Below are 12312 nucleotides of genomic sequence, written 5' to 3'. Positions count from 1 at the left end.
AAAAAAGAGATAAAAAGAAAAATCTGAAGAGGTCAGAAGTACAGGAAGATCCAGTTGTAGAAGAGAAACAAGAAGAGGCAGAAGCAGTGGATGAACCAGAACCAGTGGTGAATATACACACTACAGTGTATCTAATGTTTTATGGCATACATCATTTAATTAATTAAAGACAATAGTAATAATACTAATAATGATAAATAATGCTACATCTACTACTACAAAGGCCACAATTTAGATCGAAACCACTTGAACATTCTTGATGGTTTGACTATTGCGTAACATTATGGAAAGAAGGTGCTATAATGGAGTTGTTGAAAGAAGCCATAGAATAAAATTGCATTGTGGATTCTGGAATATTGCTGCGACATGAGCAGTAATGCCAAATTTTATTATAGCTGTCAGGAAGCACTTCTCACTTCAAAGTGGTATGTTCATTAATGTTCTTTTGTAGATTGTTATGACTTATCTACCTCTTGCTGCTGACAAGCATGTTGACCTTGTAAGGAAGTTTGTCATTTTGTATATATTATGATGATATGTATGCATTTCCTTGTTGTCAGACGTATGAACTGAGAGTCAATCCATCTATTAACAATCAAGTTGTAGCATCTGTAGTTTTCAAGTAAGAGCCTATTTTGATTGACATAAATTGGAATTAATGAACAGATTGACATATGAGCAGACGGATATGCAGGTAGACAGGTAGGCACCTGTACACAGAGACAAACAGATACAAGTAATAGGCCTTACAGAGGTGTATAGAGTGATGCAGCTTTCTTAGACTACGCTAGGCCACCTCAACTCATTTAGTACTTGTTTAATGGCTCATCTTTATTGTTAAACTGTTACTTGTTTAATTTTATTTATGGTTTGCACATGCTCATCCTTATATGATATTTTGATGATGAAGCTGCAGCTACAAATGTTTTGCAAAATTGTGCAGATTCATGTTATGATTAATTAAGTATAATTCTTGGTTTGAATGCATTGAATTTCCTCTAAGTGATTTTAGCATTGGTGTGTTTAGGCAACTCTAATGACCAAACATTAGGGTTATTAATTAAGCTTTGACTGTTTAGTGTGTGATGGTATTGGGCCACTTATTTGACAAGTTCTACAGTTCTCAGCTTTATAAGCTGGAAATAGTCTACCACTTCTTGTAAGTCTCTTTCACTTTCTTTGCCATTCAAATTGCCTTCATCAACAGGTGGCAGTGCCTTTGTACCACTTATGCTTCTGAAAAATTGTTTTTGAATAATGAGAACTTGCCAATATTATTATCAATATGGGATCATCACTTACTGTTCCACTCTTAGTTGTGTTGTGAACACAGTTTGTAGGAAATAGAATGGAATTGTCAGGCAGAGAGGCAAACTTAGATATTTGACTAGTTTGTGTATAAGGTTAAGTTGATAGGCAATTGAGCAGATACCTAGACGTTGAGACAGGCTAGGCTGAGCAGGTGGCCAGTACAGAAAGTACACACAGGCAGTCAGATAGCAGTTGATGAACAACCTAGACATTGATTGGCATGGCTTTGGTATTTATTGGCCAGTAATTAATTGAGTGCAGCTGTTGACTTTGAGATCTGTTGATATAGAAATCTGAGTGATGGACAGCTGATGAACATGGATTTCAATGTGTTGGATTCGTTGAACACAAAGATGGTAAGGCCAATTGGAAGTCCTGCTCATGATGGCATTCGTGTTCCTTTCCAACTACCACAAGGTCTTCTAATTGACATGCACAGTTGGTCAGCAATGTGGAATTGGCTAATATGTTGTGCATTTAGGCATTGCCAATGAGTCACAATTTGCATTTACAGTTGACAGTATTTTGATGCCACAGAAACTGAGAGGAACTCTGACATACATGATCAAGGTCAGTTGAATGGGTTTTTATTGCACAACTACAAGATTAGATCAAGTCTCTTGTTAGAGATTATAAGACTCATTTATTTTTCTGGGTTTGTTGTAGTGTGTCTTTGCTCTGTCTGTCCATCTGTTTGTGTCGAGTCTTGTCTCCTTGTCTGTTTGTCAGTCTTTATGTGTGTCAAGTTACAGTATATGTGTGTTTGTCACGTATAGAAATGATCAATGTCCACTCTTGTGTATCAATATCATTATTAGCATTGTAATCATTATTTCACAGAGAACTGATGGTGCAACAAGCGAAAAGCTTGACTTTAAACTCAGCTTGCCATGTTGTGCATTTGTTATTCCTGTTCCTTGTGATGGCAAGCAGTTTTCAGATCTGTTGAGTGGAGGATTGTTGTGTGAAGCTCAAACAGTCAAGGTACTAAGCAAACATGATGTGCCACTGAGTAGAACCAGTGGGTGTAGCTCAAGGGTTGTCAGAGGGGTTTGAACTTCCTAGCTACTTAATAGCACCAAATACATACAACTATCAATTAGTGTCACTGAAACAACTCCATGACCTCTTGGGAGTAGAGTACAGAAGTGATGTGTTTAGCGGTGAAGTGATACCATTTGTGCATGTATCAGGGAGGAGTTTCTAGAGGCCATGAGCTATGCCATTGAGCTATGCCATTGAGCTATGCCATTGAGCTATGCCATTGAGGGACAGATAGCTGATATGCTGATGGTTTGTGTAAATTGCATTACTAGGTAATGGTTTGGTTGTGTTTAGTTGAGTCCTACTAAAACGTCAAAGTTTGGACAAACACTTTGCCACATATGCTCTCTTCTTCATCTCTCTGTTGTCGAAAGGGTTGAAGAGAGTGCATCTCTGTATGGATCTTCCATACAGAAACATCACATTTGTCTTCTTGTCAAGTCAGCGGTTAGTGCAATTGAAAATGTTACATGTAACGCGTTTGGTTGTGCTTTTGTGTTGCTGTGAGTGACACTGTGAAGTGTGTGGTTGGCATTTGAGTGAGGTTTAGTTTGTTTATGCAGCATGCAATGTAGGCTTCAGGATAGAACTGACAGGAAGGAATTCAAAACTGACATGTAGCTGATTATTAGATGAGGACATCTTGACTTCAACCACCTCAATCAGTAGAGGTAGTTGTGATCTTGTGCATTTTATTTACGTCCACTGGCTGATGTAGTGAAGGTACACCAGCTTCACTGGCTTAACCAGCAAGAGAATGGAAGAACTGGTTGAGTTCCAATGTAAGTAGATGACTGTGCATGCTCATCACAACACTTGTAGGTGCTGCGAAGAAGCATCATCAACGTATCTGCTTCTTCAGTCTTAGCAACAAAAAGGGTGACTCCAAAACCATACTAAGAGATGACATTCTCCATAGCACATTCCATCATGCACTGCACATGCTCACTTTCACTAAAGTTTTTTCTTTAACTTTTACCAGGATTATTACTTTTGCTCACCATAACATTTTCACCTTTTCAACGGCTCCACAATTTTTGTAATCTGGATTGAATAAAAGTGAGGTTGACTGACTTGTGTATAATATTCTATGTGGAGCAAATGGCACGGACGAGTCAGGAAACAGATTTTGGGGAACCATCATTGGTCTGTCTCGACTGTCTCACAAGCACATCCTAACCAACAGGTTGAGCTGGTGAAACTCAAAGAAATGCACCCTTTCTGTGTCTTTATCATCTGTCACGCATGTGGAAACACCAGAAGTGTACAAACACCAGAAGTGTGGTGACAAGAGACAGACAAATGACTGAGAGTAGCTAGACAACTGGCTGGAATACAGACGTGGGGTGCATTCGATTGGTCACTTCCAGCCTCTTTCAGAAGATTCTGGAAGACACGCCCCTTTTCCAACCTCTACCAGGAGCTGGTAGAGGTTGGAAGAGGGGCGTGCTCTTCCGAGTAGCAGAGTTGGTAGAGTTGGCTCTTTCGACTATAGCGGCAGAACTGTAGAAGTTGGAAGAGGGGCATGCACACGGAGCCTCTTCTGGAAGAGGCTGAAAGAGCCCAATCGAACGCGCCCTTGTTCAATGGCTAATTTGCTTGTGATGGTTACTTCGCATTTCCAACTGTTTTGACCTTCTGGTGTAAGAAACTTGAAATTCAATTCTATTACTAGCTACGTTGATAGTCATGTAAGTGTTAGTAGGACTTCGGTATCTCATGACTCAGTTGAAGTACTTGGAAGCATTGCTATAAGGCTGGTGCCTCTTTAACTAAATGTAGCTTCAAGCACAGAAAGCTGACTGTTGCGTCTTCTGTGTATTTGTGCATACCAATAGTCATTTGTGTGTCGTGGAAGCTGTTTACCTTTGTTGACAGTTCTGTTGTGTTTAATATTGCAGGAGGAAGGTAAAGTGTCTGTAAGTGCAAAGAGCAGTGACTCGTCATTTATTGCTCACTTGTTAACAGAACTCAAATCTGAACTGTAGCTGTTTCTACATATTGTATGTTTATGTCGTAGTTACCAATTGCTAATCAATTTATTTCTTGGTTCCTTGTGATCGTCTCAGCAACTCACGCATTACCTTGACTTCTTTTGTCAAATCTACCAAACATTCCTCCAAAGCTTTGTTCTTCCTCTCCAATTGAGTTTGAAATGCTATATCTACCTTTTGCCTGTCTCTGTTCAAAATTTGAATGATGTCCTCTATGTGTGAGCAATGCTTTTTATTGGCTAACAGTTGCACATCTACTGTTTCCAATTTAGCAAAATTGTCCCACAGAATTCTCATTAATTCGTTGACATTTGTCACAATGCTGTCCATTTCTTCACTAAGAGCAACACAGTTCTGCATCATTGACATGACCTCCTCTCTCTCATCAAGCAGCCTGTTTCTGTCTGATTCCACTGTGCTCAATTTTCCGTTCAGATGGTCCACTTCTTCTTGCAATGTCAACATTTCTTGTTTCATTTCTGTGATCCTCGTGTCTCGTTTTGAGATCATCATTTGAAGATCTGCTAGCTGGTTTTCCTTCTCTTTAGATGCACGTACCATCGCAGTCATTTCATTTACCAAAAAACTCAGTTGCTCCTCTAAATGTCTGAATGCAGTGTCCTTTCCGCTGTCTGTACTATTTGGTGTAGGAACTGGAACTTCTGTAGCTGCTACGCCTTCTCTATCATTTCCCTTCAGCACCGTTGCTTGCACGTTTGACTTGCTAGAATCTAACTTGGCTAATAATTCCCTGTACATACGTCTTAACTGATCTCTTTCTCTTACGATCGCTTGAAACGTCTCTACGGGGACCATCTTTTCCTTCTCGTCATCACAACCGGATTCGTCACCATCTTCACGTTCTCTCGCAATTTCCACATTCTCCTTCACATCTTTCTGTTCAAGAGAAGTATCATCTCCACTGACACGTCGTTGCATTATAGCAACACAAGTGGCACCAACGCGATGCTATACCGATTTTTCCAGTCACGTGCTTCTAAGTCACGTGCATGACGCTAGATGCGATTACTAGTAGTGCGCAAGTGCGTGAGTCTACTTCGTCAGTAGGAGGAATCAACGATTTTCTAACCGATCTCAACGTTGAGATTTGAGAACCGTGTGTTGAAGTATCGGTGTTGTGATGGAGATTCCTCCCAATCAGACTATTTATGTGAATAATTTAAATGAAAAGATCAAGAAGGAAGGTTACGTTGCGTTCAGTATTCTGTCGGTGCATTGCAGCCATTCATATATTTGTTTATGATGTAGAACTGAAAAGAAGTCTGTATGCCATATTTTCACAATTTGGCGCCATTCTTGACATTGTAGCAATGAAGACTTTGAAGATGCGCGGACAAGCGTTCGTTGTGTTTAGAGACATTGGATCTGCAACTAACGCGCTACGGTCCATGCAGGGATTCCCATTCTATGACAAACCAATGGTATGGTTAACTAGCTGGATCCAACTAGTTCAATATTAACAAAATTTCTAATTGAATCATTTCATGCACTATTTTATTAGTATTAACTCTCTAGTATTAACCCTCAACGCGCTTTGGCAGCGAGAGTTATAGTTCTGTCTGTCTGTCTGTCTGTCTGTCTGTGTGATGATCATTTATTAGACACAAACGTCTGTGTCTGCTTGTGTGTTTGTGTTTCTCTGTTTTCTGTTTGTCGATCTGTGTGTCTCTTTGTTTGTTAGCTGTTTGTCCGTCTGTCATTTGATCTGTTTATTTATTGTGTTGTTAATTAATGAGTGTTTTGTTGTTTCAACAGTACACAGTAGAGCTGGCTTTTATGAGTTTCATGCTTTTGTATTGCTTTCACACACAGTGCAAGATGATGTTTATGAGTGTGCACAACAATAAGTATGGGTTGTGCCACTGAAACAGACAGTAGCAGTTTTTACTGCTAGTGTACTGTAGTTAGAGTTTTGATCACAATGCGAATTTGTGAATTTATAGAAGGATATTGAACGTTGTTAGTTCTCACATCGTGGTGCAAATTTATTTTGTAAGTTGCAACATAACTGAGCAGTAGTTGGTATTACTACTGGGAATTCCCAAAACAGTGCCCGGGGCAGCAATACGGAAAATGTGATTTTTGTGGGAGAATACCTGTTCTCAATAAGTGCCCGGGCAGTTCGTAGGAAACTCTGGAAATTGGCAGATTGACTTGAGTACCACAGACTAGGCAAGTGTGAGGCCCATCTTGCAACCGATTGCCCTCCTACCCTTCTTGTCAGGCGTTCCTTTAATTAAAGGTTCCTTTTTTATTACAGTTTATTACTTAAGACCGCTGTCTGGTTGTCAAACCTGTACGTACACCAGTGTGCGAAATAGTCTTTCACTCACCACCTGACATCATGTCCTGTCAATTTAAAATTTGCCGAACATTAGAAATGTCTGGTCGGACATTCCAATTTTGGCAAATACTACTTATCACTTACAATTCACCATATATATATATATATATTCTCTATTCTACTATAGTTTCCCAACCCCAACCCCAACACAACTATCCCAAAATATCTTCTCTACTGTCAAATGCTAGTCTCTCTAAAACCATCTTAGAATTATAAAACCAAAGTTTGATGGACAACTGTCGATGGAGGTGTGAGGTGGCTGGCTAACAGTCAGGTGGTTATGCAGTGCTGATTTCCGTGCAACTGATTTCGAAACATCGAGGCTATGTGACAACCAAATACCGAAAGTTTCAACCACAAGGGTTATATACATTCTTGCCGGGTCCAATGGACACCTGCTTGGGAGTAAAGACCTTGCAAAACCTCGAGGAGTGTAGTAATGACACGTTCAAGCGAATGTGTACACACACTGATCCCATCACATCTTTTTCCAATATCTAAGTCCACCACACTAGATATACAAGCACAAGGAACAAAGTGGCCTGGGTGGAGGCATATGATTCCCCATTCAGATCTAGTTGACGGTTACTGTAGTGGATCAATTGATGACAATTAACATGGGTTGCCGCAGTAATTCGAGGTTGGTACACGTGTCCATGCATTTGTGTTACCAAACCAAATCTCTTGGAGTATACATTGCACGAACAGGTTGATAAAGGACACTTGCCACCGCAGCTAGCTCCAGGATGCCTGACCAAGTGCTAAGTTTCATGGCTCTAGATGGCACTTTGATGTTGCATCCCTTTGATAAAAGAGTCATATGCATGCAATTAGTACAACCCACCTGACAAATTACTAGTCTGACTAAAAAGTGGCCATTGTTTGAGATAGCAATGAAGAGAGAGACAGACTTTCATCGCTTCCTCGACTCTGCCCTGTTTGGCTACAAACCCATCCGCGTAAATGTTTGCATGCCTGGTATCGTGCAGCCAGCCCCTCCCCCTTTTGACTTCCGTTGACATGTCCTACCCAGTGAGTTTTGGAACGTCTTTGTCCACATATGCGCCATACCTCTAGACGTGGAAACTGCAATTGTTCTAAGAACATGCACTACTACTGCGCTATACGCTTCGCTAGTGGCAGTTTCTTAGTTCAAGGACTTCTTGCTATCCCATCAACCTAATCATCTTCAGGTTCTTATAGCCCCTACAGAAAACATTACATGCAAGTATCTCTGAGTTTCCTATCCTGCCGCGTTCACTGTGTACAGCTGTGGCTGTCCACTGCATTTTTGTTGTGCACCTCAGAGCCCCAGCGTGTGTACTTGAGTGCCCACATCCGGGATTTGACAAAATACACGTTTAGCACGTACGACGCGTGGCTGTTTGCGTTTGTTTCGTGCACGAACTGCAGAAACTAGGTTTGTTGACATGACACTGGGATGTGCGAGGATGTGGGTTACTCATACAGAATTCCACACCTGCCGCTATGCCACCGGACAAAATGTCCGGCGAAATCACAAATGGCCGGACAAATGCTTCGTTCGGTCGGTAAATGTCCGATGTCCGGCCGTTATTTCGCACACTGGTACACTGTAGTCAGAGTAACACAAGTTACTAATGCAACCTCGGAATATCAACCAACTTTGGGCTGCGACGTTGAATCTCGCACCACAATCTTCATTCTCATTAATGGCCCATGGGCTGTAAATGAGAAAAGATTCCAAAAGATCTCCTAGTGGACGGTCTTTTGGCTGGGCGCTGTTTCAGAAATTCCCAGTACATTGCTAGTTTGTGTCAGTTGGATGAGCAGTCAGTCAGCCACGTGTCAGTCAATGATTCTATTTGTTTGCTTTTATCTTAATTGTTGTGTGTTTTGTTTGTGTGTAATTGCTTGAGTAATACTACGTTGTTTCTGTTCAGAGAATTCAGTTTGCCCGGTCAAAGTCAGACGTTATCTCTAAGCAGGATGGAACATTTGTAGAAAGAAAACGAGAGAAACGGAAACCAGATGAAGGTGATGGCACACAGCATGACATGTTTTTTCTTTCTTTGCGTTTTCTCTTAGTTACTTGCTGCAGTACTTACATGTTATAAACTAGTCTCATGTAGCCAGACCCCTTCCGCCGCATCATCCTTCCGGGTGAAATGGGGTCTGGTGAACAGGCTTTGATGTCGCTGTGTGCTGCGTAGCCAGAAATCGGCTATCCAAAGACCGGATTCAGTTTCTTAAAGGCTTCACTAAGGACCAGACTGGTATGCAAGCAGTACAATCCTATCTCATTAGCTTCTCTCGTTTCGTAGAGAACAACTCGAAGACTATAGCTAGAGTCGTTGCAGTTTGTGAAATCTGCATGCATCGCAGGAAAACCGCAGGAACGTTGACATCGACAGGCTAGGCTTCCATCTCCTAGGCAATCTGTCATGATCGACGTCGTACATAGTGTTTGTGCGCTTGGGTCACAATGGAGACTGTATGTGAACGTACTCGATGTAAAGCAATGCACAAAAACACGTGAGATAATTACCCAAACACAGAAAGACGACTCACCTTGTTCCAATGATGTCAGCTCCAAGCCCTTTAATTCCAGGACCAGATATTACTCACTCTGGACTGTCCGCGGTTGCTTTAGACGTCAAAACAGCAAACAGCATCGAGTACGTTCTCATCCATTCAGTGCGTTCGCATTCAGTCGCCGTTGTGACACAAGCGCACAACGCTAGACGTACGACGTTGAACCTGCCGACGTCAATGTTCCCACGGTTACATTTAATTGCTGCTGTAGACATGCAGATTTCACAAACAGCAACGACTCTAGCTGTAGTCTTCGAGTTGTTCTCTACGAAACAAGAGAAGCTAATGAGATAGGATTGCACTGTTTGCATACCAGTCTGGTCTTTAGTGAAGCATTTAAGAAATCAAAGCCTGTTCACCAGACCCCATTTCGCCGGGAAGGATGACATGGCGGAAAGGGGACTGGCTACGCGAGACTAGTTATAAACTGCTGTAGCTAGTGGTAATCTTAGTTACTGATCTCAAGTGCAGGATGTTCTGATGGTTATGAAATAGTTGGGTGAGGTTGTACCACTTTCTGCTCTAATTAGAAATCTAAAGGTCACTCATTAATGTAATTCTTAGATTTAGAGCAATGGAAAGGGGAAGAATGGGCTGAATTGGTTTGATTTTCTTTTGTGTCATCAGATTCTTCTTATATCTTAGAGATCTTTATTGGTGGGTCTGTCATGTCTGTTGAGTGAATGTTGACAAATTCTGTGAAGAAAATGCATGAAGAGCTTGTCAAACAGTTGTCAGCAGTTGGTATGTTGGATTATTACATCCTGTAGAGACTGAGATAAGCAAATCATGCCAACCTGTTTTACATTGGAAGAAAAAGATGCAAGAACTCTACAATGGAAAGAATGTGAAGAACTGACTAGTCTTATGCAACAACTTTGCATTGATTTTCTTCTTTGGTGTTTATCAAGAGGCCTCAAGTGTGCTGAAAAAGCTCCTTTCCTGATGTATATGCAACTAACTAGTTTACAATTTAATTAATGCTGTTAGACAAGACAATGAATTATCAACATCAGTACAAATCTGTCTGGTGGTTCAATGTTATTTATGGAGATATTGGGTAGTTGAACTACCTAACCTACACTCACTAGGGGGTCTATGTTATTGATCTATTATTTGTAAATATTTGGTGTAGGCATTAATTGCTCTATAGTAATTTGCACTTAACAGGAACTGTTGAATGTGCAGTGTTGACACTGTTTGTACTTTATAATGCTTTCTACTCTGTTGATAACTGTTCTTCCTGTAGAGATGAGAACTACTTTAGTGGCAATATGTGTGAACCGTTTGTGTGTTTATATATATATATATATATATATATATATATATATATATATATATATATATATATATCTTGATGTTGATCATAGCTGTTGTTTTATGGTTCTTAATAGGTTTGAGTATTTCATATTAATTAAGATGATGGTTGATGGAGACATTGATCTACAATGACATAAGTACACTGTGTGGACTAACCACACTTTGTGTGCTATTTAACTAAGGATATTGAGAGTGTTGATGTTGGACATTTGTGGTTAGACAAGCCCAAACCAGCAAAGAAGAAGGCGTCTGAAGGAGGACAGCGACAGACCCAACAGAGAAGTCTGTCATTTGTGTATTTTGTGTGTGTGTGTGTGTGTGTGTGTGTGTGTGTGTGTGTGTGTGTGTCCATGTTGACTTATTACGCGTTTGTTTGAAATTGTTTTTGGATGCAGGTGGACCAGAGCTTCCAAATAAGATTTTATTTCTTACAAATTTACCAGAAGAAACGAGTGAAAAGATGTTGGAGATGTTATTCAAACAGTAAGTGGTTTAGTTGCTGCTTATTTGAGTACATGCTGTTGTGTACTTTGTTTCGTGATCTGCGGTTTGATTGTTATTTGTATGTTGCCCTCTCTGTCTGTCTTCTTGGTTCACGTTTTGTTTGTTTCTCTTTTTTTGTCTTTTGTGTGTCTTGAGGATATTTCGTTTGACCTTTCATTTCATTGTTGTACTGCATTGCTGTAGATTTCCCGGTTTTAAGGAGGTTCGCCTTGTTCCTGGACGGCATGACATTGCATTTGTTGAGTTCGACTTGGAGTTACAAGCTGGCCAGGCCAAGGAAGCTTTGCAGGGCTTCAAGATTTCACCAAACAATGCAATGAAGATAACATATGCTAAGAAATAACTTGTAGCTTTTGCTGATGGTGTACAGTTGAATGAATGACGTTCATGTTCATGTAGAGTCAATAGCAATGTTTGGCTGTAAGACCTCTTTCTCATTGGCTACCTTCAATATAACTCTACTGTCTCTCGATTAGCTAGTGTATTGTGGGTGTTCACTTGGGTGGTGACTTGCACTGTTGCAGATCACAAAACATTCTAGTCTGTCAGGAACATTGAAGTGGAGAACAATCTGTCAAGACTTGTTGTTATTCCTACTGATGTGTTCTTTAACTTGGATTCATTTGTATTCTCTTGGCAGGACAAGCAAAATTTGAGGTGCCATTGTGACATCTTAGACTGATGTATACATTTAGAAAGAGGCAAATGACTTGAATTTGTGGTATGGATGAGTGTGAACGGAAGGCCCAAGAGAGTAGTTAATGATTCTCATCCTACTCTAACAGATTTATTACTTCAAATCAATTAATTAACTGCATTAGTGTATTGACTTTTTATTTACATAGAATTAGATACACTGTTGCTATATATAAAGTGAATCCTTCAATCTGTTACTTACCTAGACATTCACTTCCATGTCTCATGCTCACTCTAGATCAGATCTTCTTGCAACGATTTCACTTTTCTACTATTGACTTGTCAGCATCGATTTCATTTGCAAATATTGGGAGATGGCAATATGTAGGCTGGAAATCGTACCGGACGTATTTCACACGTTTGTGTGTCATGATGTCGCGTGCTACAAGTATCACGTGCAATAATGTGTCTAAATGCATTTAGAACATTAGACATGAATAGAACTTTGTAATAACATTCGTAGACTCATCAACATGGTGATGTCGTGAAAGTTGCAGCTAATTT

At 40.3% G+C, this 12312-nt stretch overlaps 3 protein-coding genes across 4 annotated transcripts in view; 2 read left to right on the top strand and 1 right to left on the bottom strand.

Moving 5' to 3' along the window:
• Positions 1 to 4408, top strand: part of LOC134181373 (AP-3 complex subunit delta-1-like) — a 16351-nt gene extending 11943 nt beyond the window's left edge. For both annotated transcript variants that reach the window (XM_062648641.1, XM_062648640.1), the window contains exons 22-29: positions 1 to 107; positions 452 to 499; positions 561 to 622; positions 1601 to 1728; positions 1793 to 1881; positions 2152 to 2295; positions 2650 to 2802; positions 4257 to 4408. The exon at positions 1 to 107 is cut by the window's left edge and continues 169 nt beyond it. In XM_062648641.1, coding sequence (XP_062504625.1) covers positions 1 to 107; positions 452 to 499; positions 561 to 622; positions 1601 to 1728; positions 1793 to 1881; positions 2152 to 2295; positions 2650 to 2802; positions 4257 to 4343 — 818 coding nt within the window. In that variant the 3' untranslated portion in view covers positions 4344 to 4408. The remainder of the gene's footprint in view (positions 108 to 451; positions 500 to 560; positions 623 to 1600; positions 1729 to 1792; positions 1882 to 2151; positions 2296 to 2649; positions 2803 to 4256) is intronic.
• On the bottom strand, positions 4395 to 5338 carry LOC134181374 (ELKS/Rab6-interacting/CAST family member 1-like). The gene has a single exon (XM_062648642.1). It carries the CDS (start codon positions 5286 to 5288, stop codon positions 4395 to 4397), a length of 894 nt encoding a protein of 297 aa, XP_062504626.1. The 5' UTR covers positions 5289 to 5338.
• A 55-nt stretch (positions 5339 to 5393) lies between these two features.
• Positions 5394 to 11538, top strand: LOC134181070 (U1 small nuclear ribonucleoprotein A-like). Its single transcript, XM_062648271.1, has 6 exons — positions 5394 to 5554; positions 5619 to 5791; positions 8637 to 8730; positions 10828 to 10890; positions 11004 to 11091; positions 11296 to 11538. The coding sequence occupies exons 1-6, from the start codon at positions 5491 to 5493 to the stop codon at positions 11453 to 11455; spliced, it is 642 nt and encodes a 213-aa protein (XP_062504255.1). The 5' UTR covers positions 5394 to 5490; the 3' UTR covers positions 11456 to 11538.
• The last annotated feature ends 774 nt before the right edge of the window (positions 11539 to 12312 follow it).

The sequence above is a fragment of the Corticium candelabrum genome, chromosome 6, assembly GCF_963422355.1.
Source record: "Corticium candelabrum chromosome 6, ooCorCand1.1, whole genome shotgun sequence".
NCBI classification, from domain to species: Eukaryota; Metazoa; Porifera; class Homoscleromorpha; order Homosclerophorida; family Plakinidae; genus Corticium; species Corticium candelabrum.
The sequence above is the reverse complement of the archived record's forward strand: the minus strand, read 5'-3'. Positions and strand labels throughout refer to the sequence as shown.

Excerpts from the sequence above, each read along its gene's own strand:
- LOC134181374 (XM_062648642.1), bottom strand. The coding sequence starts at position 5,288 with ATGCAACGACGTGTCAGTGGAGATGATACTTCTCTTGAACAGAAAGAT.
- LOC134181070 (XM_062648271.1), top strand. The coding sequence starts at position 5,491 with ATGGAGATTCCTCCCAATCAGACTATTTATGTGAATAATTTAAATGAA. Across the intron at positions 5,792-8,636 it reads CATTCTATGACAAACCAATG|AGAATTCAGTTTGCCCGGTC; the intron begins GTATGGTTAACT and ends GTTTCTGTTCAG. Across the intron at positions 8,731-10,827 it reads GAAACGGAAACCAGATGAAG|ACAAGCCCAAACCAGCAAAG; the intron begins GTGATGGCACAC and ends ATTTGTGGTTAG.